Raw genomic sequence first — 26,746 nt, forward strand, 5'->3', positions numbered from 1 at the left:
GCTGAACTGCTGAATGGAGTGGAGGAGGGCGGTGCGAGCTGAACTGCTGAATGGAGTGGAGGAGGGCGGTGCGAGCTGAACTGCTGAACGGAGTGGAGGAGGGCGGTGCGAGCTGAACTGCTGAACGGAGTGGAGGAGGGCTGTGCGAGCTGAACTGCTGAACGGAGTGGAGGAGGGCGGTGGGAGCTGAACTGCTGAATGGAGTGGAGGAGGGCTGTGCGAGCTGAACTGCTGAATGGAGTGGAGGAGGGCGGTGCGAGCTGAACTGCTGAATGGGGTGGAGGAGGGCGGTGCGAGCTGAACTGCTGAATGGAGTGGAGGAGGGCGGTGCGAGCTGAACTGCTGAATGGGGTGGAGGAGGGCGGTGCGAGCTGAACTGCTGAATGGAGTGGAGGAGGGCGGTGCGAGCTGAACTGCTGAATGGAGTGGAGGAGGGCGGTGCGAGCTGAACTGCTGAATGGGGTGGAGGAGGGCGGTGCCAGCTGAACTGCTGAATGGAGTGGAGGAGGGCTGTGCGAGCTGAACTGCTGAATGGAGTGGAGGAGGGCTGTGCGAGCTGAACTGCTGAATGGAGTGGAGGAGGGCTGTGCGAGCTGAACTGCTGAATGGAGTGGAGGAGGGCGGTGCGAGCTGAACTGCTGAATGGAGTGGAGGAGGGCGGTGCGAGCTGAACTGCTGAATGGGGTGGAGGAGGGCGGTGCGAGCTGAACTGCTGAATGGGGTGGAGGAGGGCGGTGCGAGCTGAACTGCTGAATGGGGTGGAGGAGGGCGGTGCGAGCTGAACTGCTGAATGGAGTGGAGGAGGGCGGTGCGAGCTGAACTGCTGAATGGAGTGGAGGAGGGCGGTGCGAGCTGAACTGCTGAATGGAGTGGAGGAGGGCTGTGCGAGCTGAACTGCTGAATGGGGTGGAGGAGGGCGGTGCGAGCTGAACTGCTGAATGGGGTGGAGGAGGGCTGTGCGAGCTGAACTGCTGAATGGAGTGGAGGAGGGCTGTGCGAGCTGAACTGCTGAATGGAGTGGAGGAGGGCGGTGCGAGCTGAACTGCTGAATGGAGTGGAGGAGGGCTGTGCGAGCTGAACTGCTGAATGGGGTGGAGGAGGGCGGTGCGAGCTGAACTGCTGAATGGGGTGGAGGAGGGCGGTGCGAGCTGAACTGCTGAATGGAGTGGAGGAGGGCTGTGCGAGCTGAACTGCTGAATGGAGTGGAGGAGGGCGGTGCGAGCTGAACTGCTGAATGGAGTGGAGGAGGGCTGTGCGAGCTGAACTGCTGAATGGAGTGGAGGAGGGCGGTGCGAGCTGAACTGCTGAATGGAGTGGAGGAGGGCTGTGCGAGCTGAACTGCTGAATGGAGTGGAGGAGGGCGGTGCGAGCTGAACTGCTGAATGGGGTGGAGGAGGGCGGTGCGAGCTGAACTGCTGAATGGGGTGGAGGAGGGCGGTGCGAGCTGAACTGCTGAATGGAGTGGAGGAGGGCTGTGCGAGCTGAACTGCTGAATGGAGTGGAGGAGGGCTGTGCGAGCTGAACTGCTGAATGGAGTGGAGGAGGGCGGTGCGAGCTGAACTGCTGAATGGAGTGGAGGAGGGCGGTGCGAGCTGAACTGCTGAATGGAGTGGAGGAGGGCGGTGCGAGCTGAACTGCTGAATGGAGTGGAGGAGGGCGGTGCGAGCTGAACTGCTGAATGGGGTGGAGGAGGGCGGTGCGAGCTGAACTGCTGAATGGAGTGGAGGAGGGCTGTGCGAGCTGAACTGCTGAATGGAGTGGAGGAGGGCTGCGCGAGCTGAACTGCTGAATGGAGTGGAGGAGGGCTGCGCGAGCTGAACTGCTGAATGGAGTGGAGGAGGGCTGCGCGAGCTGAACTGCTGAATGGAGTGGAGGAGGGTTGCACGAGCTGAACTGCTGAATGGAGTGGAGGAGGGCGGTGCGAGCTGAACTGCTGAATGGAGTGGAAGAGGGCTGTGCGAGCTGAACTGCTGAATGGAGTGGAGGAGGGCTGTGCGAGCTGAACTGCTGAATGGAGTGGAGGAGGGCTGTGCGAGCTGAACTGCTGAATGGAGTGGAGGAGGGCTGTGCGAGCTGAACTGCTGAATGGAGTGGAGGAGGGCTGTGCGAGCTGAACTGCTGAATGGAGTGGAGGAGGGCGGGGTTTAAAACTAGTGGGTCGAGCGGTGATTGGCCGCCGCTGAGCAAAGGTTCACTTTTCACAGCGCAAATGCATCAAAAAATATCCAAACCCAAGAGAAGCAAAACAAATGCAGAAACAAACGTTGTTGCTAGCTTTAGCCTCGTCTCACGGCGCTTCATTCAGAACCGCTCCAGAGTGAATCAGTCCAGAGCGCCAGGGCCAGTCGAAACGTGGCTATCGTGAAATCATTTTTAATCATTTTTACAGGCGTATTGTTTAAAAGACTAAACCAGAGACCTGGCCCCACTATTAGGGCCACGTCACATCATTCATGATATATTGTAACTTGTTTTCAGAGCCATATGAAATTCAATCTTCTGACATCGTTCCACATTGATTTTCCTCGCAGTTACAAAGGGCGGAGACAGAGCAACTTACTGCAAATGAAAGCTCTGCAGAGGCTAAAGATGCAGTGATAATGAACACGGTGTGAAGAACATATAATTATCACTTAAATGTCCTTAAACAAATACCAAAGTAAAGAAACTTCCGTCGACTGGAAGAACGTTTGAAGAGTTTCACATCTGAGAAGCTTCGTCTGACCAACCGCCAGATGAAGCTCCTCTAAAGACTAAAACCACTCGGTCTAAAAAAAATGTGACCCGCCACATGAAAAACCAAGACGAATACGCGCAAAACAGAATTTAAGCTTTTTTTTGTTTTTTCAAATTAGTGATTTTCGTTTTTTTGCAGAATGTGCCAGTTGAAGTCACGAAGAAGCCACTCCATGTTCCAGATAACAGCGTTGGTCACCTTAAAAGTGTACATGAAGCCGTTACATTTGGTACAGTTTTCGGGTCTTTCCGTGCTCCTCCCTCATGACGCTGGGGGGTGTTACCTAATTTCCATGTTAATCTTTTTCGACCAATCAGCTGCAAGTTACAAGCGATACACATGATGACTTATTCAGCAACATTATCCACGTAAAGACAAATGGAAAAGATGACTGGAGCTCCTGAAGGGTCAGACTGGAGCTCCTGAATGGTCAGACTGGTGCTCCTGAAGGGTCAGACTAGAGCTCCTGAAGGGTCAGACTGGAGCTCCTGAAGGGTCAGACTGGAGCTCCTGAAGGGTCAGACTGGAGCTCCTGAAGGGTCAGACTGGAGCTCCTGAAGGGTCAGACTGGAGCTCCTGAAGGGTCAGACTGGAGCTCCTGAAGGGTCAGACTGGAGCTCCTGAAGGGTCAGACTGGTGCTCCTGAAGGGTTAGACTGGTGCTCGTGCTGCAGTCTGTGTTCTGCCATGGAAGGATAGAGCCGCCTGGAGCCTGCTTCATGTTCACATCTCCTCCGTGCTCTGCTCCTTTTTTTCTGGCTGACAGATGGGTGCTTGTTAGTGCGGATGGAGCTGGGTGGAGCTGGGTGGAGCTGGGTGGAGCTGGGTGGAGCTGGGTGGAGCGACCTCAAACTAACCACACAAACTTCAGCCACAAATAACAAAAACTTTTTAACGCTTTTCTCTCACAACGCGGCCGCCAACTGAGCATGATTTTATTACATTCACCAAAGAAAATGACACGTGACACAGGCTCAGCTCAAGATCTAATTGCACTTACCGTATTTTCTGGACTATAAGTCGCACCGGAGTATAAGTCGCACCAGCCATAAAATGCATAATAGAGAAGAAATAAACATGTATAAGTCGCACTGGAGTATGAAATGCAGTTGTAAGTGTGAAAATAACAAATAATATCACATATAAGTCGCTCCGGAGTACAAGTATAAATAAAATGATAAGTCGCACCCTGGCCAAAACTATGAAAAAAGGTGCAACTTATAGTCCGGAAAATACGGTAATAATGGTATGCAAATTGTGAATCTAGTTTTATATTGCCTAAAATAAAGGTATACATAAAATCTATTGTTAACATTTGTGATTTCAGTTGGTTGATAGCAAATCATTATAATGTGTACAAGATTATACATTGACAGATTTTAATATTTCTTTCACAATAATTGATAGAAATACAAAAAAAAGCAATACAAAAAGAGATTATGCTTTATTTCTGGACTAAAAGAAATACATAATGTCGACTATAAATATATATTATGTCATTTTTATTAAAGTAGTAGATTTTATGCCTCTTTTTTCTCTTTAAATCATTAAATGTTTTGACTTTCTTGCAGTCAATACTCAATACATCAATAAAGCCCATAACTGTTTTTTGCATTTATTAAAGGAGACATATTAAGCTTTTATCCAAGTACTGAGACATAAGTAGATTATCATTTTATTTTATTTTTCCAACTGCAACATTCATGTAAAACGTCTTGGTAAAAGAAGCAGCTCCATTGATTTCCTGCTCAAAACTGTTAAGCCCCGCCCCTTCATAGTGACGTTTCTCCGTTTTTTGAAAAGTGGCTCCGTGACATTTTAGAACTCGTCATGTGTCACTCAGAGTCTCAGGTTTAGACGAAAAAATCCCAACTAAGTACAGGGATGTGGGCGGGGATAGGGGGTAGGTGAAAACAGGCATAATAAGTCCCCTTTAATGCAGACTTCTTTCTACTCCATTTTAAGTAGATAAACATCAAATATGACGTTGGATTTATTTAAAGTCAACACGTCTTTTATCTGAGTTTATGCCTGTGTCGTCTCTTTGGTGAATGTCTAAACTACAAATAAATAACCATACGGCGTGCATCTCTTGGTCTGCGGACGCACTTTTCAGAGCTTTGACTGCTTGTCCCACTCGCGGCTGTGCACGGCTTGCGCTGTTTAGCCTGTTAGCTTGTTAGCCTGTTAGCTTGTTAGCCTTTTAGCTTGTTAGCCGTTAGCTTGTTGGCGCGCGAGCTGTGGCATTCGGTTCCTGTTTTACTGTCGTTTTGGACTTAAACCTCCATCGCATGCGCTTCATAACCGACTCTTTTGCATTTCCCCTCCCCCGGGTTTTTCCTCCGTGTGTTCCTCCCTCCTCCTGTGTGCTCCTCCCGTGTGCTCCTCCCGTGTGCTCCTCCCGTGTGCTCCTCCTGTGTGCTCCTCCCTCCTCCTGTGTGCTCCTCCCGTGTGCTCCTCCCGTGTGCTCCTCCCGTGTGCTCCTCCCGTGTGCTCCTCCTGTGTGCTCCTCCCGTGTGCTCCTCCCTCCTCCTGTGTGCTCCTCCCGTGTGCTCCTCCCGTGTTCTCCACCCGTGTGCTCCTCCCTCCTCCCGTGTGCTCCTCCCGTGTTCTCCACCCGTGTGCTCCTCCTGTGTGCTCCTCCCGTGTGCTCCTCCCGTGTTCTCCACCCGTGTGCTCCTCCCTCCTCCCGTGTGCTCCTCCCGTGTGCTCCTCCCGTGTTCTCCACCCGTGTGCTCCTCCCATGGGCTCCTCCCGTGTGCTCCTCCCGTGTGCTCCTCCCGTGTTCTCCTCCCGTTTTCTCCTCCCATGTGCTCCTCCCTCCTCCCGTGTGCTCCTCCCGTGTTCTCCTCCCGTTTTCTCCTCCCATGTGCTCCTCCCTCCTCCCGTGTGCTCCTCCGTGTTCTCCTCACGTTTTCTCCTCTCATGTGCTCCTCCCTCCTCCCGTGTGCTCCTCCCGTGTTCTCCTCCCGTTTTCTCCTCCCATGTGCTCCTCCCGTGGGCTCCTCCCGTGTGCTCCTCCCGTGTGCTCCTCCCTCCTCCCATGTGCTCCTCACGTGTTCTCCTCCTGTGTGCTCCTCCCTCCTCCTGTGTGCTCCTCCTCCTCCCGTGTGCTCCTCCCTCCTCCCGCGTGCTCCTCCCTCCTCCCGTGTGCTCCTCCTCCTCCTGTGTGCTCCTCCCTCCTCCCGCGTGCTCCTCCCTCCTCCCGTGTGCTCCTCCCTCCTCCCGTGTGCTCCTCCTCCTCCCGTGTGCTCCTCCCTCCTCCCGTGTGCTCCTCCTCCTCCCGTGTGCTCCTCCCTCCTCCCGCGTGCTCCTCCCTCCTCCCGTGTGCTCCTCCCTCCTCCCGTGTGCTCCTCCTCCCGTGTGCTCCTCCCTCCTCCCGCGTGCTCCTCCCTCCTCCCGTGTGCTCCTCCTCCTCCCGTGTGCTCCTCCCTCCTCCCGTGTGCTCCTCCCGTGTGCTCCTCCTTCATGCACAGATGTTCCAGCCCCTCCTCCTCTTCATCCTGGTCCTCGTGCTCTTCTCCTCCGTCTCATACGCTGTCGTTTTTAAGTTGGTCTTTTTGTTTGCGCTTTTCTTTCTTCTGTAGAATCACAGTTTGTTTTTGCATCTCGAGGCTGCACAATATTTATCATTTAGTGTAAATAACGGAAACTGACATAACTCAGGTTCAGGCCTGGGTTTGATTTATTTATTCCTAAATGCTTTTTTTTTTTTTGCTTGTCAATTGGGGTGTTCAGCATGTGGAAATACACATATAATTTTTGACACTCTCACTAACACCTTCCATCAATTTGGCCTATAACGTTTGGTTTTGAAGAGGTGCTTGCCCACTAACCAGAAGGACTGTGGTTCAACACTCGAGCACATCTGCATAATGTCATCGTGCCTTGTCCTTATAACCTCTAAATGTGCGGTTCTCTAAGGATTGGTAAAGGCCCAAAGACCAGAGTTAGACATGCAGTAATTGCGCTTATTTATTTGCTCTAAAAATAGGCAATTTTTTAAATTATTTTTTTAATTTAAAAAACATATATTTTAAGAATGAGCTGTTACAACATTTATTTTTAAGTCCCTCTTAAGAGCCAGAACTTCTTCCTGAAGGTAAATAGTATCAAAAGTAAATACTAAGTTAGAAAAATAAAAAAATAAAATCACATTTGACCATTTCTGATCACTTTTACAATGATCTTAAGCTTCATCAGAACTAGTATAAGGCATATAGTTAAAAAAATACTATTATTTTGAGTATTTTTCCATTATCATTGCGTTTTCAAACTCTATACATCGAGTTTCAAGCCTATTTCTTAATATTAATATCGCTTTAAATGTATAATATTTCTTGACAACACTATAAGACGACCACATGTGAATAAAGTAAACATCCAACATACAATCTGAAATATGACTAAACCTTTGAGTACATTTGTCTTCTGTTGTCTATTGTGCAGCCTTTAGCCTTTAGCCTTTAGCCTCCAGCCTCCACATTCTCTGTGTCCAGTTGTCATTTGTTCCCGTCCGACCACACTCTCCTCCTTCACCAGTTTGTCTTCTGTGTTTGTTCACTTCATACATGTCCACCACCGCCTCCTGGACCTCCCGTCTCCCCTCCACACCCCCCTCCCCCCCCACCACAGTCCTGTTCGAGGGACGAGCTGGAGTGGCGTCTAGCTCAGGAGCGCTGCGTTCCGGGACTCTCTAAATACCACTGGGCGCTGGCCTTAAGAGCAGAGGTTAGTGTTGTATCTTTCACATCATCTGCTGTTCCTGAAGGTTGAACTTTACTGAACTGTATGTACAGGGGTGTGGTCAGTGGGCGGGGCAAAGGGGTCTGCTGTCCGGGGCTCAAGGGTTCTAAGGATCTTTCACGAGTCCAAACGGGTCATAATGTCGTAGGACCTCGGAGGTGTGAGGGCGAGGTTTGGGGGGCTGTTCATCTCCACAGCAGGAGCGCTCTGATTGGCTCCATTCTCCATTCACGAAATTCTCCACATTTAACTTTCACTCGCATTTAGCTTTAAATCAAATCTTTCTCAGCGTGAATCTTTTATTTTCTGTGACGATACAGCGCTGCAGTCAGTCGCTCCGGAGTATAAGTCGCACTCGCCAAAAAATGCACAATAGAGAAGATAAAAACATATATAAGTCGCACTGGAGTATAAGTATAAGTCGCATTTTTGGGGGAAATTTATTTGATCAATTCCAAGACCAACAACAGACATTTCATCTCAAAATGCAGTTTAAAATAATAACATAACATGGTGAATAGGTGTATGTATGCTAACGCTAACACCTTCAGCTACATGACGTATGCTAACGCTAACACCTTCAGCTACATGACGTATGCTAACGCTAACACCTTCAGCTACATGACGTATACTAACGCTAACACCTTCAGCTACATGAGGCACAGACAGAACTGTGGTAAGTGTCTGGTATGTTAACGTAACATATGAACAGTTATTCAGATAACTATAGCATAAAGCTAACATGCTAACAAGTTTACCAAAGCATCAGTATGCAGTTGCCAGTGTGAAAATGATAGACCAAATTATATAATAATGTTTTAATAATGTCACAAATAAGTCGCTCCGGAGTATGAGAAAAGTATAGTCCGGAAAATACGGTATAAGCACCTAATGCCTCAGTTTTGTTGAAACTGACGACATGAGGATGAAGAGAATCATTCAACATTTTGCATTTTTTTGTACAAAATCATTAATCTTCAAGAGATAAGATGATCTGCACCAGATTTAGCTACTGCTACTTTCGATCTGCAGTCCCTGGGATGATTTGACCTTAAATACGACTCATTTCAAGTCCGAACGACATCAGAATGTGTGTTACTCAGGTCACGACTCTCTCTTGAGGGGGGCCCATACGAGGCTTTGGTCCGAGGCCCACAAACTTCGGTTGACGGCCCTGTGCACTGCAGAAACACATGACTATTCTTAACCTAACAGTCTCAAGACGATGTGGTTTATTGATTGTACAGGTTAAAGTCGTCGTAGTTGTCATGCGTTTTAGCTCCGCGTTTCTTACTTTCCCAATCCTCAACTCCGAAAATCAAATTAAACGCACAAAGAGGCCCGTTTGTCATCGGCTAAATCCTGCAGTGAATCAGCAATTTATCCAATCCTCTCTCACGATAATCCCACATTCATAATCGCTGTGTCATGATCCCTTGTGTCCAAAGAGAAATCCCTGACTACAGCTGTTACATAATAATGACACAGTTATTACGGCATTGGCAGATCGTATTTGTGCTTATTTCTGCTCTGGTGGAATGAATGAACGGATGAATGGAGGAAACAGTTTGTATGTTCCAGGATTAGCTGTGACCTTTGGGGTTTAAGAGGTGCCTCCAGGTCAGGACAAATTTGACAGTTCAAGACCAGATCTCATTAAAAGCAGATGTTTTGTTTTAGGTCAAGAGCTTAGCCATTATAGCAACGAGCTAATGAGGTATAAAGTCAAAGGGTTCTTTTCTCTGATTTGGTGATTTTGGAACACAAAGAAAAATATATGAGTATCTTCAATTTAAACGTTCTGTTCAATTATTTGTAGAACTCCCTTGTTTTATTTTGTCATTTTGATGTGCCACAAGGTTCTGGAAGTAAATTTCCCATTATTTCCCCCCAAAGACATTCCAAATAATAAAATAAATGATAATGCAAGGGGTGCACGGTGGCAAAGGCGGTTAGCGCTCTTGCCTCCCAAGAAGGAGATCATGGGTTCGATTCCTGGACCAGACCAACATCACATGATCTCTCTGGGTGGAGTCTGCATGTTCTCCCCGTGTTACCGTGGGTTCTCTCCGGGTTCTCCGGCTTCCTCCCGTCTAAAGACATGCATGTGTTAGGTAAAAATTGGTGACTAAATTGGCCCTAGTGAATGAATGTGAGAGTGAACTGTCTGTAATGTCTGTGTCTCTGTGTTGGCCCTGCGACAAGTTGGCCACTGTCCAGGATGTACCCCGCCTAAGGCCTGAAGTTACTGGGATAGGCTCCAGTCACCCGCGACCCCGAAAGGGAACAAGCGGTAGAAAATGGATGGATGGATGGAGAATGCAAGTTTGAAACCTAGCTTGGGGCTATTGCTCTACAGAATTTGCCTATTAATGACCTCATGAACTATAACTTTAATACTTAATTACCTGTTTCCGAACCTTTATAAACCGCCAAGATATTAAAACATCTCTCCAAAAGTTTTAAATGACTGAAAACCACAGCGTTATGGATATTAGTCAACACGCTATCGTCTGCCAAGCCTTTAAACTCTTGAATGTCTTATTTTTCCCATTTTTCGATGGGTCTAGGCTGAGGCTGTCGAGCTTCAAAATCCACAATTGCTTTGACTAGACTCGCGTGTTTTTTGGGTTCAGATCCGGGACTCTTCGGTCTCCGACGTTCACTTCAGACTGGACCCAGAGCGAAAACTCAAGTCCAGCTCAGAGGAGATGACGCTCGCTCTCACACAGGTACGGCAGACCAAAGTCCTATATTAGGCATTATTCAGGAGGAGATGATTGCATGTTATACCGTGCGCATGGCTTGTGTGGTTGGGTGAGATCAGAGGCTGAGTGGGCAGCGCACTCGCCTCGCAGAAGGGTTCGACTGAGTTCGACTGGGTTCGACTGGGTTCGACTGGGTTTGACTGGGTTCGACTGGGTTCAACTGGTTTCGACTGGGTTCGACTGGGTTCGACTGGGCCTTTCTGTTTCTGTCTGAGCGAGTTTCCTTCGGGCTCAGGTTTCCCCCGTCAACTCAAAACATGCACCGTCGGTAAATATCCTGCAGCTACGACAGTCCTGACCCAGCCAAAAGATCTGGCGCTGGGTGTCCGGGCGCTGCAGTGACTTCTGCTCCTGACAGTGGCATTGAAGGACGAAAGAATGTAGAATCCAAGTGTAGTTGTAGCTGTAACGGACAAGTAACCGCGTGAAACGAGTCTTTCTGGTGACATAAAGCTTCAGCGTAGGGCCCAGAAGGTGTTTTAAACTGCTCTGAAGTCCTTAGCATTCGTGGTTCCTTTAATTATGTATCCGAAATATACCTCCGGAACTAAATAAATAAAGTTCCAGCGAAGGGCACCAGGACTTCATCTGTTAGCAGTTTGTAGCTAGCTAAAAACTTCTATAATACATTTTGAAAGCCGTAACAACAGCGAAATGATCAAAACTTGTCAGATGAGTGACGGCGTCCAGACTTCAAAAGCCCATGTGCACTCGCCGATGTGTTTCACCGAAGCGTAAGACGTGTTTTGTCTGTTGCCAGGAGGACGAGCGCCTGCAGAGCGCCGAGGCCCAGCGCGGCGCTCTGCAGCTGCCCGGGCTCCAGACCCACGACTCGGGCTGGCCTCAGGAGAGATCGGCCCTGCACCAGGAGCTCCGGCTCTTCAGGAGGAACACCATCATCCTGTACATGAAGCTCAGGGCCACGCTCGGCCAGTGGAGGAGCAGACACCGGGAGGAGCCAGCAGAGGGCGCCACTCAGCCAGAGGTCAGACACCAGACCGGAGTCTATTCATTCGATATGTAACTGTATATCGCCACGGAGAGAAGCATTTGTTGTGTAAATAGTGTGTTTTAGTCATCCTCAGAGGTCGGCTTTTCCAAGTTCTGCAAATTAAAACTGGGGCATCCTCCCGACTCAGAATTCCTACTTGGAAACGGCGCAAAATTTCAGAATCGAGTTAGAAAATCCAATATAGCTGAGCTCGCCGTGTAGTACAACTGTTTGTGGATGAAAGTAAAAAACTCAACCGTTACAATATTGATCGTCCTTGTGTTATTTCCCCTTAAAGAACACAAACACACCTAGAGTAGCATTTAGCTTCATTCACGGTAGTTAGAAATTCCTCTCCCCTCCGACCGTCAACAACACTCCATCCTGAAGTTCCCAGATGCGCCTCGTATAAATATTTACTGTCAAACCTCCAAAGGTACAACAGTATATAAAAGTACAGTCATGTCTCTGCGTTGGTGCACTCAAGTGGAGCAAAGGATCACAGTCTATGTAGTTTCCTCTGTCTTTGTTGCTGCTACAAAACCACTACTACTAATACTCTCGTCGTCATCGCTTTTGACTGCGTTATTCTGGAAGAAACGACACAATGAAACGTTCCCGTCTCGTCCTCGTTGTCGTTGTTGCAGTTCGAGAGGCTGGAGGGAATCTCGGAGCTGGGCATGACGGAGCAGACGGAGGGCGACGCCGAGCGAGACGCCGAGCGAGACGACGGGCTGAGTTTGGCCCAGAGCTCGGGGGACGTCCCGGAGACGGCGCCCCCTGTGGCCCTCCCGTCACCCGACAGACACATGCAGCATCAGAGACAGGTAAAGACACTGCCATTGTAAAAGTGGGCCACAAAGTTTGTCTAAAAGCAGTGGTGATGTTTCTTGTTTTAATGCAATTTTCTTTCTTTCCTTTATTCTTTCCTTATTTATCTGTCCCTTGGCGAGTAACACAGAAATAAATCACAAAATATTACATAGAACAGTAAAAGACCAGTTAAAGGTGGACTTGGTTTAGCCACAGTTTAAGGGGCAATGTCACAGTATTTAGTTTTATGTTGGAGTCACGTTTAGCATCGTAACACGCTTAAAATGCTTAAATAAAGGCCAGTTTTTGACTTGCACTATGGACTGTTTCTGGTGCTTTGAATGTTCCACAGTGTGTCATTAACACTGATCTAGCTTGCATTTATTCAATTACAGGTATGGTATTTATTTATCCAGGGGCAGTGTGCAATAAACATCGACCAAAAGAAAAGATGCAGGTGTTTAATACAATATTATAATAATAGCAATATTGATTAAAAATGGCTTAAAGCTGGGCTGAAATAATACGGCTCTCACAAACCTTTTCTATCATCAGTAGATTTTAAATCAGATGTTTTTAAATGAATACACACATATATACATGTCTGATCTATTTATTCATTTTTTGTATATTTTTGTATTTATGTTGTATTTTCTTGGAGGAGGTCTGATTTTTTTTTTATAACATTTTCCTCTTTTTTCCCCCCCTTTTTTTAAATACAAAATTCTGCTTTTACAACTCACTTTCTGGGGCGGAAACATAATTTACAATTGCTAAGAAAAACCTCGTTACCATGTGTCTTTATTGGTGAAAAATGCCTATGCTACAGATTTGAACCATTTTGAAGACGATACAGATTTACTCGAACACGACTCTGATGAAGCTAATGATGAGCTAACACTGGTTTAAGCTCATTAAAGTAGCTTCCACTGCGGGCAGAGCAAACCTGGCACAAAGCGCTGAAGGTAAACGATAAGGGAACGACCTGCGGCTGATGTTTATGCAGCGGTGAAAGTGCAGCGCCCCCTTCAGGCCGCACTGGAGCCGCTCGCGTCCCTCGTGCTTCACCATTAGCTCAGTGTGATCTGATGTGGCGGCGAGAGCAGAGCCTGAGGAGGTTCAGCGCCTCGTCCTCTGGAGACACAAAGCACAAGGAAGAACGAGGAAAAAGAGCCTGTATTTAGATAAAAGAGTGTCACTTTGTGTGTGTTGTAAAGCTGGATTGTGCGTCGGAGATGAAAGTGTGAAAGTTCATGTGTTAATGAGAGCGCTAACGAGGTCTCACTGAAGTTTAGAGTCTATGGAAGTATGTCTGACTTATGTGTCGCTACGGAAACCATTCAGTCGATGTAACACATAAGGCGGTTAAAGGGCGTATTTACGATGGTCTAATTTTTGAATTTATTTGCTGTATTTATACCTGTTGTAAATGTAAATTATAGTTTTGCGGCGATCGAGTAGCATTTTGTGGAGAAAAAGCGGAAAAATCTGTAGAAAATAACAGGAAGTGACATCACACTAGGGACCGTCCCAAGTTTATGCATGATTTACACATGACCCTAAACAATAATTAAACAATTTCCTAATGTGATGCCATCAATTACAAACAGGAAATACAATTATACACTTTAAAAAATTGCTATTCTGGGACAGATTTTTTATATTTCTTGCAAATTTTTAAATATATTTATCTTAACTCTATTTTAGTTTAATGAGGTTATTATCTTTTGTTTCTCCGACTGTGCAGCGCTAAGCTAGCTTGTTTGCTAACAGCAGAGGGTGATAAATGACACTTCAACTCAACAACTAATTCCCTCATTTTATTTAAGGCAATAAACTCTGGATTTATCATCACTTTAGCCAGTCACTGCTAAAATTCTGAATATTGTGTGTTGAAAAAGTGATCACTTCAGTTTCTATGTTGTTACAGGTGCATTATTATATCTTGGGCACAGTTATAAGAGAAAGAAAACCATTCCTTACAGGTTGCATATCTCAGGTTAGAAAAGTTTGCTGACCTGGTTTATGGTTCTTATCTCATACGTCATGTCGTTCCTGAGCCTCTCCACATGAAACATAAAAGGCATTATTCAGCCACGAGTATAATACGCCAAGTTTATGGAGACGATCCCACACAAATAATGCTACAGTTCAACGTTTGTGCATTAAAGGTCCCTGCCCTCCACAAAAGCTCTAAACAGTGCAATACTCCACTTTGGTTGTGCGCCGTGTCCATCGTGAACTAACATAATAACTTAAAGGTGGAGAATGAGGTGTTTACGACAGCAGCTCGTGTTCATTAACACAGTCTGTAAAACGCGTTTGATGAAAAAGCGCAGCAGCGACAACATCAGATCGCCGCGAGGCCCAAATGTAATAAATGGAGGAAAAAGCACAACATTAGACAAACTAGAGCACTCAAAGCTGCTTAATAATGCAACCAACACAGTGTTTACAAGTGTTGTCGAAATGAAAGTGTTTTTCCAAGATGAAAAACTGCAAACACAAGTCAAGGAAAGAACTAAACACGTGACGTCATCAATTGTTGCTTTATCTTAAACGCTGGAGCTCTTTGACTAAACCTTACAACATTCAGGGGTTTATTTTAAGTTATCTATAGATAAGAGCCGTATATTAGTACAAAAAGACCCAACAACACCTCTGTTTGATTAAGACGTAGCGTTGGCGAGCTAAAGCTAAAGCTAAAGCGGTCCAAAACATATATGCTAACGCTAAAAAAACACTAAAAACAACTAAAACTTACTGGTTAGCTCTATTAAACGCTGTTAACTCTGTGGTTTTATGATTGGTCACATAAAAATCCCGACTCTCCGAGATGTAATGCGCATTAAACAAGTCAGAACCTCGACTTCATTCCGGAATCCCGAGTTCCCAAGGAGAACATGAACGCCACATAAAACACTCTAAAAGCTCCTTTTATAACGCATCTGCAACAAAACACATGTAACTTTATTACACCAGGAAAAGCCTCTGTGTAAATGTGTGTATATTACTGTGAAATACTGAAAGCATTTACTGTGACCACCTCAAAACAGAATAGATTTAGTAGTTATCATTAGCTATTCATCTTTTTGTTCCCTTTGTATAAGAGTGTGATCAAATGTGTTTCGCGCATAAATATATACTACAAATAGTACTTCAAAACGATATCATTCAAGGTTGTAAATACGCACTATGGCCATTTTCTGGTGGACCCGCTTATGTCATTGCCTAAAATGTTCTGCAGGGTGGTTTTATACTTGACTAGCTTGCATTTGGTGTTTCTCATGCTTCAAAATGATACATTTCATAAATGCAAAACACCAACATTTCCATTGACGAAAGAAAAACAAAAACGGTTTCTGACCCTTAAAACGTACAGCGCCGTTTTAAGGGAAAACCACATTTCTATCATAAACGTCCAGAGTGATAATTGTGTAACTGTAATTACCCGACAACAATCGTCATACTTTAGAACTCTCTGGAAACAAAGCTTTACAAAGGAACAATTGTCTCGCAACAAACGGATGATAACGATGGTGAACCCCATAAACGACCTGGTTTATGGGGTTCACCACGGCGACTGCGAGCGTCTGCAGTGTACTGTAACTAGGGCAGCGCTCTCATTTGCATATTGGCCAAACCGCTCTAGTTACTGGCTTAAAATTATAATTGCGGTGCTGTCAGTCCTTCTGAAGTCCACCGTTTGATTGTGCTCCGATAGACGCGCGTCATCCAGCTTTTTTTTCCTGATTTAGCTCCTGTCTTGGTTCATGACGGATAAATTGCGAATGGCGCCGTCTAAAGTGTATTTTTCTCTTCGTAATAGGCTTTAAAAGTTGCGCTGTGTAACGTTTTTGGAGGTGGGCCCTGCAAAATCCCTACAAGGGGGAAAAAAATAACTGTTTAACTGGAAATTTGTGCTTATTTAAGAGTTCTGCTGTAATTACCGTGAGGTTTTCGATTAAAATTCGTCACAGAACGTGCAGTATGTTGTCAAATGTACATGAATTTAACTGCGGCTACTTAAATGATTAATTTCAGCTTTTCTGTACTGCTAGACACCCAAAATGCACAACAAAAGGCGGATTAAAGGTCTAAAAAGGTGATTTTGCATGAATGGTACTGTATTAGGGAGAACGCAAGCAACGCAGTATTCGCCAGTGTAATGTGCAATATTCAGTTAAATGCACGTTCAAAGTATTCTCCCAACACTGACAATAAGTGGCAATAACTATGTTCAGCGTGTAAACAGAACGAATGCACGGTGCAGTGTCTTTTTGGGGGGGATTTTGCTATAAAAGCCGGTCTGTTGCACAAAAGTCGAGGGAGTCCATTACTTGACTCTGCCATAAGTTCATAGCTGAAAATATATGTGCAAATGTCTGTTAACATCCAGGAACTCTGAACTGTACCCCTATCTTTCCCCACCCGTTTTACACATACCCCCTTTTTATTTTTGTTTTATTTATTTTACTTGTTTTTCCCGTTATTATTGCCTCTCTCTTTCCACTGGCCACTTCCGCTCAGTGTATTTTCATCCACAATGACGTGTTAATGAACCTTCACCGCGTCTAATAATATAATATTCTGACCTTCGTTTGTGAGGAGAATGCACTCGGCAAGAAGGAGGGAGAAGGAGGGAGGAGGACGGAGAAGGAGAGAGAAGGAGGGAGAAGGAGGGGGAAGGAGGGAGAAGGAGGGAGAAGGAGGGGGAAGGAGGGAGAAGGAGGGAGAAGGAGGGAGAAGGAGGGGGAAGGAGGGAGGAGGACGGAGAAGGAGGAAGAAGGAGAGAGAAGGAGGGAGAAGGAGGGAGAAGGAGGGAGAAGGAGAGAGGAGGAGAGAGAAGGAGGGAGAAGGAGGGAGGGATGAAGGAAAGAAAAGGAGGGAGAAGGAGAGAGGAGGGGAAAGGAGGAAGAAGGAGAGAGAAGGAGGGGGAAGGTGAGAGAAGGAGGGAGGAGGAGAGAGGAGGAGAGAAAAGGAGGGAGAAGGAGGAAGAAGGAGGGAGGAGGAGAAAGAAGGAGGAAGAAGGGAGAGAAAGAGGGAGGAGGAGAGATAAGGAGAGAGAAGGAGGGAGAAAGAGAGATAAGGAGAGAGGAGGAAGAAGGGGAGAGAAGGAGGGAGGAGGAGGAGGAGGAGAGAGAAGGAGGGAGAAGGAGGGGGAAGGAGGGAGAAGGAGGGAGAAGGAGGGGGAAGGAGGGAGAAGGAGGGAGGAGGACGGAGAAGGAGGAAGAAGGAGGGAGAAGGAGAGAGAAGGAGGGAGAAGGAGGGGGAAGGAGGGAGAAGGAGGGAGAAGGAGGGAGAAGGAGGGGGAAGGAGGGAGAAGGAGGGAGAAGGAGGGAGGAGGACGGAGAAGGAGGAAGAAGGAGGGAGAAGGAGAGAGAAGGAGGGAGAAGGAGGGGGAAGGAGGGAGAAGGAGGGAGAAGGAGGGAGGAGGACGGAGAAGGAGAGAGAAGGAGGGAGAAGGAGGGAGAAGGAGGGAGAAGGAGAGAGGAGGAGAGAGAAGGAGGGAGAAGGAGGGAGGGATGAAGGAAAGAAAAGGAGGGAGAAGGAGAGAGGAGGGGAAAGGAGGAAGAAGGAGAGAGAAGGAGGGGGAAGGTGAGAGAAGGAGGGAGGAGGAGAGAGGAGGAGAGAAAAGGAGGGAGAAGGAGGAAGAAGGAGGGAGGAGGAGAAAGAAGGAGGAAGAAGGGAGAGAAAGAGGGAGGAGGAGAGATAAGGAGAGAGAAGGAGGGAGAAAGAGAGATAAGGAGAGAGGAGGAAGAAGGGGAGAGAAGGAGGGAGGAGGAGGAGGAGGAGGGAGAAAGAGGGAGAAAGAGAGAGAAGGAGGGAGAAAGAGAGATAAGGAGAGAGGAGGAAGAAGGGGAGAGAAGGAGGGAGGAGGAGAGAGGAGGAGAGATAAGGAGAGAGAAGGAGGAATAAAGAGGGAGAAAGAGGGAGAAGGAGGGAAAAGGAGGGGAAAAGAGGGAGGAGAGAAGGACAATGTGATATTTCAACCGCAACAGGAAGAGGAGGAAGAGGAGGAAGAGGAGGAGACGCTGAATTGATTGAGCTGCACTGCTGCCGAGCAGCAGGTCCGGTTTAAAGAGCTGTAAAACGTAGAAGGAGCGACAGGAGTAAAGTTCATCTTTATTTGGTTCATAAAGTATTTAAATAGAAATAATTAGTTAGTGATTCATTTTTCTTGCACTTTGAGATTTTAAATGCATTTTTGACCATATAAAGGTTTAGACCTCGACCAGTCCCGGTTTAGACCTGATTCAGTTTTGCTTCATGTCTCTCCCTCTCTCTTCCCTCACAGTTTGGGGAGAACAAGCGTCTGCTCCAGGCGCTGCGCTCGCTGCTGGAGGAGTTCAGGGACGAGCTGCGAGAGGAGGAGGCGCGGCGCTGCCACCTCCAGCAGAGGATCGCCGGAGACAAGGCGGCGTGGGCGGTGACGGAGGCGGCGATGAAGAGCCAGATCGCTCAGGTACAGAGGAAGAGCCAGATCGCTCAGGTACAAAGGAAGAGCCAGATCGCTCAGGTACAGAGGAAGAGCCGGCTCGCTCAGGTACAGAGGAAGAGCCAGATCGCTCAGGTACAGACGAAGAGCCAGATCGCTCAGGTACAGAGGAAGAGCCAGATCGCTCAGGTACAGAGGAAGAGCCAGCTCGCTCAGGTACAGAGGAAGAGCCAGATCGCTCAGGTACAGAGGAAGAGCCAGATCGCTCAGGTACAGAGGAAGAGCCAGATCGCTCAGGTACAGAGGAAGAGCCAGATCGCTCAGGTACAGACGAAGAGCCAGATCGCTCAGGTACAGAGGAAAAGCCGGCTCGCTCAGGTACAGAGGAAGAGCCGGCTCGCTCAGGTACAGAGGAAGAGCCGGCTCGCTCAGGTACAGAGGAAGAGCCGGCTCGCTCAGGTACAGAGGAAGAGCCGGCTCGCTCAGGTACAGAGGAAGAGCAAGATCGCTCAGGTACAGAGGAAGAGCCGGCTCGCTCAGGTACAGAGGAAGAGCCGGCTCGCTCAGGTACAGAGGAAGAGCCGGCTCGCTCAGGTACAGAGGAAGAGCCAGATCGCTCAGGTACAGAGGAAGAGCCGGCTCACTCAGGTACAGAGGAAGAGCCGGCTCGCTCAGGTACAGAGGAAGAGCCGGCTCGCTCAGGTACAGAGGAAGAGCCGGCTCGCTCAGGTACAGACGAAGAGCCAGATCGCTCAGGTACAGAGGAAGAGCCGGCTCGCTCAGGTACAGAGGAAGAGCAGGCTCGCTCAGGTACAGACGAAGAGCCGGATCGCTCAGGTACAGAGGAAGAGCCGGCTCGCTCAGGTACAGAGGAAGAGCCGGCTCGCTCAGGTACAGAGGAAGAGCCGGCTCGCTCAGGTACAGAGGAAGAGCCGGCTCGCTCAGGTACAGAGGAAGAGCCGGCTCGCTCAGGTACAGAGGAAGAGCCGGATCGCTCAGGTACAGAGGAAGAGATATGCCCGGGTCAGGTGCTTCACCTGAGGTTAATCTGGACTGTACAGAGTCTAAAACACGGAAAGACAAAGACGGCCACGTTATCAAGTCAAATGTCAAAAAAGACCAAAGTGTTTCACATTTTTATCAAAATTACACTTTATTTGTAACGATTCTCCGTCTAAAGGCTTCAGAGTTTCAACATTAAAGGGCCTCAGACAGGTTATTACGACTTTATAATTTTGACTTTATTTGGTGTATTTGTACAAATTAATGATAGTTTTACACCGATCGAGCAGGTGTTTGTGGAGAAAACGTTGAAAAATCTGTAATAAAATGACAGGAAGTGACATCACACCAGGGACACTCTTTCACCTCAAGTTTATGCACGATTTACACAAAGAAACAACGTTTTTGACTCTCTAATTCAACAAAATAAAAGGTGCTTTTATTTGTCAAATAAAATTAATTGTGACATTAGATGAGTTTTGTCCCAGTGTTTTCTGGGTAATTTCCTAGTGTGATGTCATCAAAAAAATGTCCTTTTCTGTGATAGCAAAATTCTAAATATATTTATCTTCACTGCATTTTAGTTCAATGAGCCGTCCGACCTGTAGGGGGCGCTTTAAAACACATTCCAAACGCCGTTATCATGACGTTATTTAATCAAAATGTCCAAAAAGGATAAACCGTTTCAGATTTTCATCAATAATGCACTTTATTTGTAAATATTTTCAATCTAGACGCCTTCAATCACCATATTTGCATCTGTATTTGGATGTTAATGTATTTAAAAAGGCGTTAATAATCGTTAGCTTTAGCCGTAAATCACCTCATGTGCGAATATCTCCGTCTTTATAACAGCTGAAGGGAGAGGAGAGCGATGCCGATGCGGAGGCGGACCCGGCGTTGCAGCTGGAGCGAGAGGAGCACGTGAGGCTGCTGTCGGAGAGCCACAGCGCCACCTTGGACCTGCGCTGGAAACTGCAGCACGGCGAGAAGAGGTGGAGCCGCGAGAAGAGCGAACTCACCGACAAGTTTGAGCGCGAGCGGCAGGAGTGGGACGGCAGCATGAGGGAGATGCACCGCAAGATGGAGCGGGTGAGACACACGCACACGCACGCACACACACACACACGCACACACACACACACACACACACACACACGCACACACACACACTACTGCCCTCGTGTGGACAAAAGCTGCACGCTCATTGTGGGAACTGCCAAGTCTAAAAACAAAGGGTTCTTTCTCTTCTGTCGCGTGGTCAGGAGGGACCAGTGGACTTACAGACATCACTCCAGACTGAGCTGTTTGTTTCAGGTCGTTAGCAGCTAAAGCTAATGCTAGTTTACATATTACTGCGTGGCGATGCTAATAAGCGTTAGCCTACTCGCAGACAGTTTTAACGAGCGTCATTTCCAACTGTTAAAGTGTTATATTTTAGGATCAGACACACAGTCCGTGCTCTTGAAAGCTTTGAGGGGCGTGTCCGGGGCAGAGGGCGTGTCCGGTGCAGAGGGCGTGTCCGGGGCAGAGGGCGTGTCCGGGGCAGAGGGCGTGTCCGGGGCAGAGGGCGTGTCCGGTGCAGAGGGCGTGTCCGGGGCAGAGGGCGTGTCCGGGGCAGAGGGCGTGTCCGGTGCAGAGGGCGTGTCCTGTGCAGAGGGCGTGTCCGGGGCAGAGGGCGTGTCCGGGGCAGAGGGCGTGTCCGGGGCAGAGGGCGTGTCCGGTGCAGAGGGCGTGTCCGGGGCAGAGGGCGTGTTCGGTGCAGAGGGCGTGTCCGGGGCAGAGGGCGTGTTCGGTGCAGAGGGGTGCAGAGGGCGTGTCCGGTGCAGAGGGCGTGTCCGGTGCAGAGGGCGTGTCCGGGGCAGAGGGCGTGTCCGGTGCAGAGGGCGTGTCCGGGGCAGAGGGCGTGTCCGGTGCAGAGGGCGTGTCCGGGGCAGAGGGCGTGTCCGGGGCAGAGGGCGTGTCCGGGGCAGAGGGCGTGTCCGGTGCAGAGGGCGTGTCCGGGGCAGAGGGCGTGTCCGGTGCAGAGGGCGTGTCCGGGGCAGAGGGCGTGTCCGGTGCAGAGGGCGTGTCCGGTGCAGAGGGCGTGTCCGGTGCAGAGGGCGTGTCCGGGGCAGAGGGCGTGTCCGGTGCAGAGGGCGTGTCCGGTGCAGAGGGCGTGTCCGGTGCAGAGGGCGTGTCCGGGGCAGAGGGCGTGTCCGGGGCAGAGGGCGTGTCCGGTGCAGAGGGCGTGTCCGGTGCAGAGGGCGTGTCCGGTGCAGAGGGCGTGTCCGGGGCAGAGGGCGTGTCCGGTGCAGAGGGCGTGTCCGGGGCAGAGGGCGTGTCCGGTGCAGAGGGCGTGTCCGGGGCAGAGGGCGTGTTCGGTGCAGAGGGGTGCAGAGGGCGTGTCCGGTGCAGAGGGCGTGTCCGGTGCAGAGGGCGTGTCCGGTGCAGAGGGCGTGTCCGGTGCAGAGGGCGTGTCCGGGGCAGAGGGCGTGTCCGGTGCAGAGGGCGTGTCCGGGGCAGAGGGCGTGTCCGGTGCAGAGGGCGTGTCCGGGGCAGAGGGCGTGTTCGGTGCAGAGGGGTGCAGAGGGCGTGTCCGGTGCAGAGGGCGTGTCCGGTGCAGAGGGCGTGTCCGGTGCAGAGGGCGTGTCCGGTGCAGAGGGCGTGTCCGGTGCAGAGGGCGTGTCCGGGGCAGAGGGCGTGTCCGGTGCAGAGGGCGTGTCCGGGGCAGAGGGCGTGTCCGGTGCAGAGGGCGTGTCCGGGGCAGAGGGCGTGTTCGGTGCAGAGGACGTGTCCGGTGCAGAGGGCGTGTCCGGTGCAGAGGGCGTGTCCGGTGCAGAGGGCGTGTCCGGTGCAGAGGGCGTGTCCGGTGCAGAGAGTAGATAAGGATCAAAGCCCAGAACCTGTGTCTTCTTGAAGTATCAGAACTTTTCAACCTCAGATATGAATAAATATTAAAGTTGTTTTTTTTTTTTTTTTTGATGTAATGATCAGGATGTTATGAAAAGCATCATTTACGATTACAATTATTTACGATCATTGACACACCAGTGAAATCCTTCAAGTTCTTTCGTTCTAATACTTTACTGTTCCAATAGTTTGTGAGCAGCTTTATGAAATCAAACTGTCTGAAAAGTAAAGTTATTATGATATAAACAGCCACATTAAAAGCACATTAAAGTGTACTCTTTTTTTGCGTACTGATTGAATTGAAAAGACTTAATTTTGCTTCTAAAATAGTCACAATTCTATATATTTAAAAAATTTTTACGATTATATTGTGACCTGAAAAATCACAATTATTAATTAACCGAATAATCTTGACGTTCCTAAATTAGAACGATTTATCTGGGCTTCAAAACTCCTGCCTTGGACACAATGAATAATAATGTTTGTTTGTTTGTTTTCTCTCTCTATTGTGTTCTGTTTTTGTGTATTTAATTAATTGTATTTTGCTGTCACACGTGTCATTTTCATGTCAAAATAAATCAATAATTGAATTGAATTTTGCAATGATATTTATTTTAGTGAAGCAAATAAAAATATGCCTTTGAAATCAAATAAATAAAGAATGTTACAGAAAGAAATGAGAGCGAAAAAAGCCAATCCGCTCAAAATAAGGAAAAAAAAAACAAATTCACAAATCGACACTGAACTCAAAACCTCTGGATCGTGTGAAGAAAAGAGTGATTGATGCTGCAGTCACGACGTCTGCGAGGCGGCTGTGTGAGTGTCCTTCACAAACAAAAGTAAACCAAAGTCTTTGTCGTGGCAAACGTGCGAGTCATCGCCGTCCGTCCTCGAGAGAGCAAACTCGGGCGATGTCTGAATAATTGACGCCGTGAGCCGTAGTAATGAGGTGAACCTTTAATTCAACACCAGTGCAGCGCATCCACGTGGGACGTGCTCCACACGTTAGCGGCTAAAAATAAGGAGAGAAAGTGCCGACGTTAGCGGACGTGAGACGGTACGAAGGATGCATTCTTCAGATGCGCCGGGAAAGAGGCAGTGATGGGAAACTGTGATGCTGTTACGTGAAACTGGTTAGAAACATTTAACCTTCAACATTACACCAAATCTATCATAATTACTGTATTTTCCAGACGTTGCATAGTTTTTTTCATAGTTTTGACCGGGGTGCGACTTATACTCCAGAGCAGTGTCAGGCCGTGGGTCTGGGGCTTGGGCCTTCAGTGAGGTCATCTTCAGTGAGGTCATACACAGTCCCACCCGAATGAATCCACCTCTTATTACATCATATTACATCATTATGATGCCGTGGCTCTAGACACTATACAACAGGCGTTGCTTTACCTTGTCCGCGCTCGTTCTCCTGCGTTCTCCATGCCCTGCCTTTGTCCGCTCGTTCTCCTGCGTTCTCCATGCCCTGCCTTTGTCTGCTCGTTCTCCTGCGTTCTCCATGCCCTGCCTTTGTCTGCTCGTTCTCCTGCGTTCTCCATGCCCTGCCTTTGTCCGCTCGTTCTCCTGCGTTCTCCATGCCCTGCCTTTGTCCGCTCGTTCTCCTGCGTTCTCCATGCCCTGCCTTTGTCCGCTCGTTCTCTGCGCGTTGTCCGTGCCGCGGCGCCCGATGTCCATGCCTCGCGTGCATGCGTTGTCTGTCCCACGCGTTGTCCGTGCCGCGCACCGTGCGTTGTCAACACGTTTTCAACTTTTCTTGAAAAGTTTTTCTTGAAAAGTTTGTCTTGAGAAAGGCGTTATAATTATATCCTCGACCAAATCGATATATTGTCCTCCTTCCACGTTGTGGGTTGTAAAAACAGTTTAGTAATACAGGATTCATGTGTCTGTCACATCCAGTTTCCTCGTTCAGAGTTTCTGAGGTTTCGCATAGCCCCGCCCATAAAACCTGCTTCTCAATCTTGGTGATCCAATCAAAAGACGTGCACCTGCTGCACCTGCTGCTGCTCCTGAGCAACAGCAGCAGACGTACAAAAGCCAACTCTGAAGCTGATTGGTTGACACATCATTTTCATTTCCATTCACTATAAGCTACAAGCACCAGCTCTGTTGAGTCTGAAGGCCTGAGGCAGGTTTTAGATCCTGGCAACACATGACGGCTGAATATGATTGGATAAAAGATCTAACATAAGACCAGCCTCCAAATCTGAACCTGGGGCAGAAGCAACAAGAGGAAAGACATGAAATGAAGAGTAAAACTCTTACTCTGGGGAATAATGTCATACATATTTGAGAGAAAATATATATATTTTTAAATTATATTCTGATTATGTTTAGGCCATCAGAGAAGGCCTTGCTGGTCCTGACGGCCCACCACTGCTCCAGAGCGACTTATGTGTGATATTATTCGTTATTTTCACACTGACAACCACAAGAGGGCGCTCTAGGCTCTGAGCGACGCAGAAGAAGAATCTGCACTTCCTCTTCCTCTGGAGTTTGTGGAGTTGTTTAGAAGTGACACAGAGGAAGAAGAATTCAATGGATTTAATGATTTGGGGTAAAACTGATGCTTTGCTAAACTTGTTAGCATGTTCTTTATGCTATAGTTATCTGAATAACTGTTCATATGTTACGTTAACATACCAGACACTTACCACAGTTCTGTCTGTGCCTCATGTAGCTGAAGGTGTTAGCGTTAGCATACGTCATGTAGCTGAAGGTGTTAGCGTTAGCATACGTCATGTAGCTGAAGGTGTTAGCGTTAGCATACGTACACCTATTCACCATGTTCTCTCATCTGTTATTATTTTAATTATTATTAATTATTATTATTGTGGCTGTGACGCTGTTGTAGCTGTGCACTCTATCCTGTATGCCACCCCCCGCCGTCACTCACACGGTGGAGTGGGTGACGAGGGTGGAGAAGGGTCCGCGGGCTCTGGACATGATGGATAAACGCACGTCTTTTTCACAGCTGCAGCGAGAGCTCAACTCCCGCCGGGCCGAGGGCGCAGAGGCCCCGGCGCTCGGGGGGGCCTCGTCTCCCCAGGACAGCCCCGGCCCCCGGTCGCCGCCGCTCTGCTCCGCCCCGGAGCCGCCCCCCGCCGCCCCAATGCCCACCACGCGCTCGCACTCTGATTCAGACGCCGTGCTGGGCGAGCAGAGGGCGAGGGGTCCCACGGAAAACCCCTTTGTGGACGCGCTCACCCTGGACCCGCTCAGCCTGGACGTCCCAGCCACAGGCCTGGACAGTAAGAAGAGGTTCCCCTGCATGAAGGAGGTACAAACCAGGATAGGCCCTCTACACAATCCCACACGTCTAGTTCTGGTGCAGGTCTCCACTTCTCCACTTCCCTTTAGGCTCCGTGGGGTCAAGGGTCAACGCTCAAGGCTGAAATATAATTCACTTCAATGTAAGAGAGACAGAAACAGCAGTGATTATCCAGATAAAACCTATCGAGCTTTCATAAACTCAGACAATACATTTGGATGTGTCTATCGTTCTAAAACTGGACAAAATATGTGTTTTTCTTATTATCGATTCTTGTTCAAATGTAGTTTTTGTACTAGTTTTAGTTTCTATCTGATTTGTGATACTTTTGACAAAACTAGATTGTGGTTCCTTTTTTTAAACGGTAAGATACTGCTCCTTTAAACAATGTTCTGATTTAACAATTACACAAAGAATTGCTGTATAAACTCTTTTTTTGGATTTGTCCACCCGCCATTTATATTTCTTGACTCAACCTCCACTAGAAAAGTTACATTGTGTGTCTTTAAACCACAAGAAGAAAAGACATTTTTTGTTTTTTAACCATACAATATATACAAAAAATCATGTATTGATAAATGACAATGTTACAGCCCTAATCATAAATATTCAATTAGAATCTACAGATATAAAGTAGAACATTGTCTTTTCTTTAGTTTCTTTACTCTATAGTTGAGAGTACACATCAAATAGTGACACATACTTATTGGGATGGATAAATATAAATAACTATATGAATAATTTGTTCTCTGCAGGTGACTTATGTCTTTTTGATGATTGTGAGAGATGTTTGATGTGTTTGTCTCCTGTGAGTGGCACATCCTCATCCTCAACGGCAAATCCCACAGTTCACTGGGCGAGCGACTGAAACATCTCGTAGTGACAATGATGTGTTTGGTGTTTCAGGCCTTGAACGAGCTTTCGGAGCGAGAGGGCGAGTCCGGCCCCGACGACGAGCTGGGAGGAGGCAGCCTGCTCAGGTAACTACCACATATAACACATTTAACATCCGCGCAGACATCGTGGGGAATAACCCTCAGTCAATCTTCAAATAAAGAAACTACCGTATATTCCGCACT

General features: G+C 48.0%; 1 protein-coding gene across 3 annotated transcripts in view; it reads left to right on the top strand.

Moving 5' to 3' along the window:
* mtcl1 (microtubule crosslinking factor 1) overlaps positions 1-26,746 on the top strand; it is a 115,616-nt gene that overhangs the window by 82,394 nt on the left and 6,476 nt on the right. For 2 of the 3 annotated variants that reach the window (XM_072440685.1, XM_072440687.1), the window contains exons 6-13: positions 7,372-7,467; positions 10,119-10,214; positions 11,014-11,235; positions 11,889-12,068; positions 18,353-18,520; positions 20,351-20,587; positions 25,371-25,676; positions 26,574-26,647. In XM_072440685.1, the coding sequence (XP_072296786.1) occupies positions 7,372-7,467; positions 10,119-10,214; positions 11,014-11,235; positions 11,889-12,068; positions 18,353-18,520; positions 20,351-20,587; positions 25,371-25,676; positions 26,574-26,647 (1,379 nt within the window). The remainder of the gene's footprint in view (positions 1-7,371; positions 7,468-10,118; positions 10,215-11,013; positions 11,236-11,888; positions 12,069-18,352; positions 18,521-20,350; positions 20,588-25,370; positions 25,677-26,573; positions 26,648-26,746) is intronic. The other variant, XM_072440686.1, reaches the window with a different exon arrangement.

Source organism: Eucyclogobius newberryi, unplaced genomic scaffold (genome assembly GCF_026437365.1).
Source record: "Eucyclogobius newberryi isolate DKJ021-1_F unplaced genomic scaffold, fEucNew1.0.hap1 SCAF_12, whole genome shotgun sequence".
Taxonomy (NCBI): domain Eukaryota; kingdom Metazoa; phylum Chordata; class Actinopteri; order Gobiiformes; family Gobiidae; genus Eucyclogobius; species Eucyclogobius newberryi.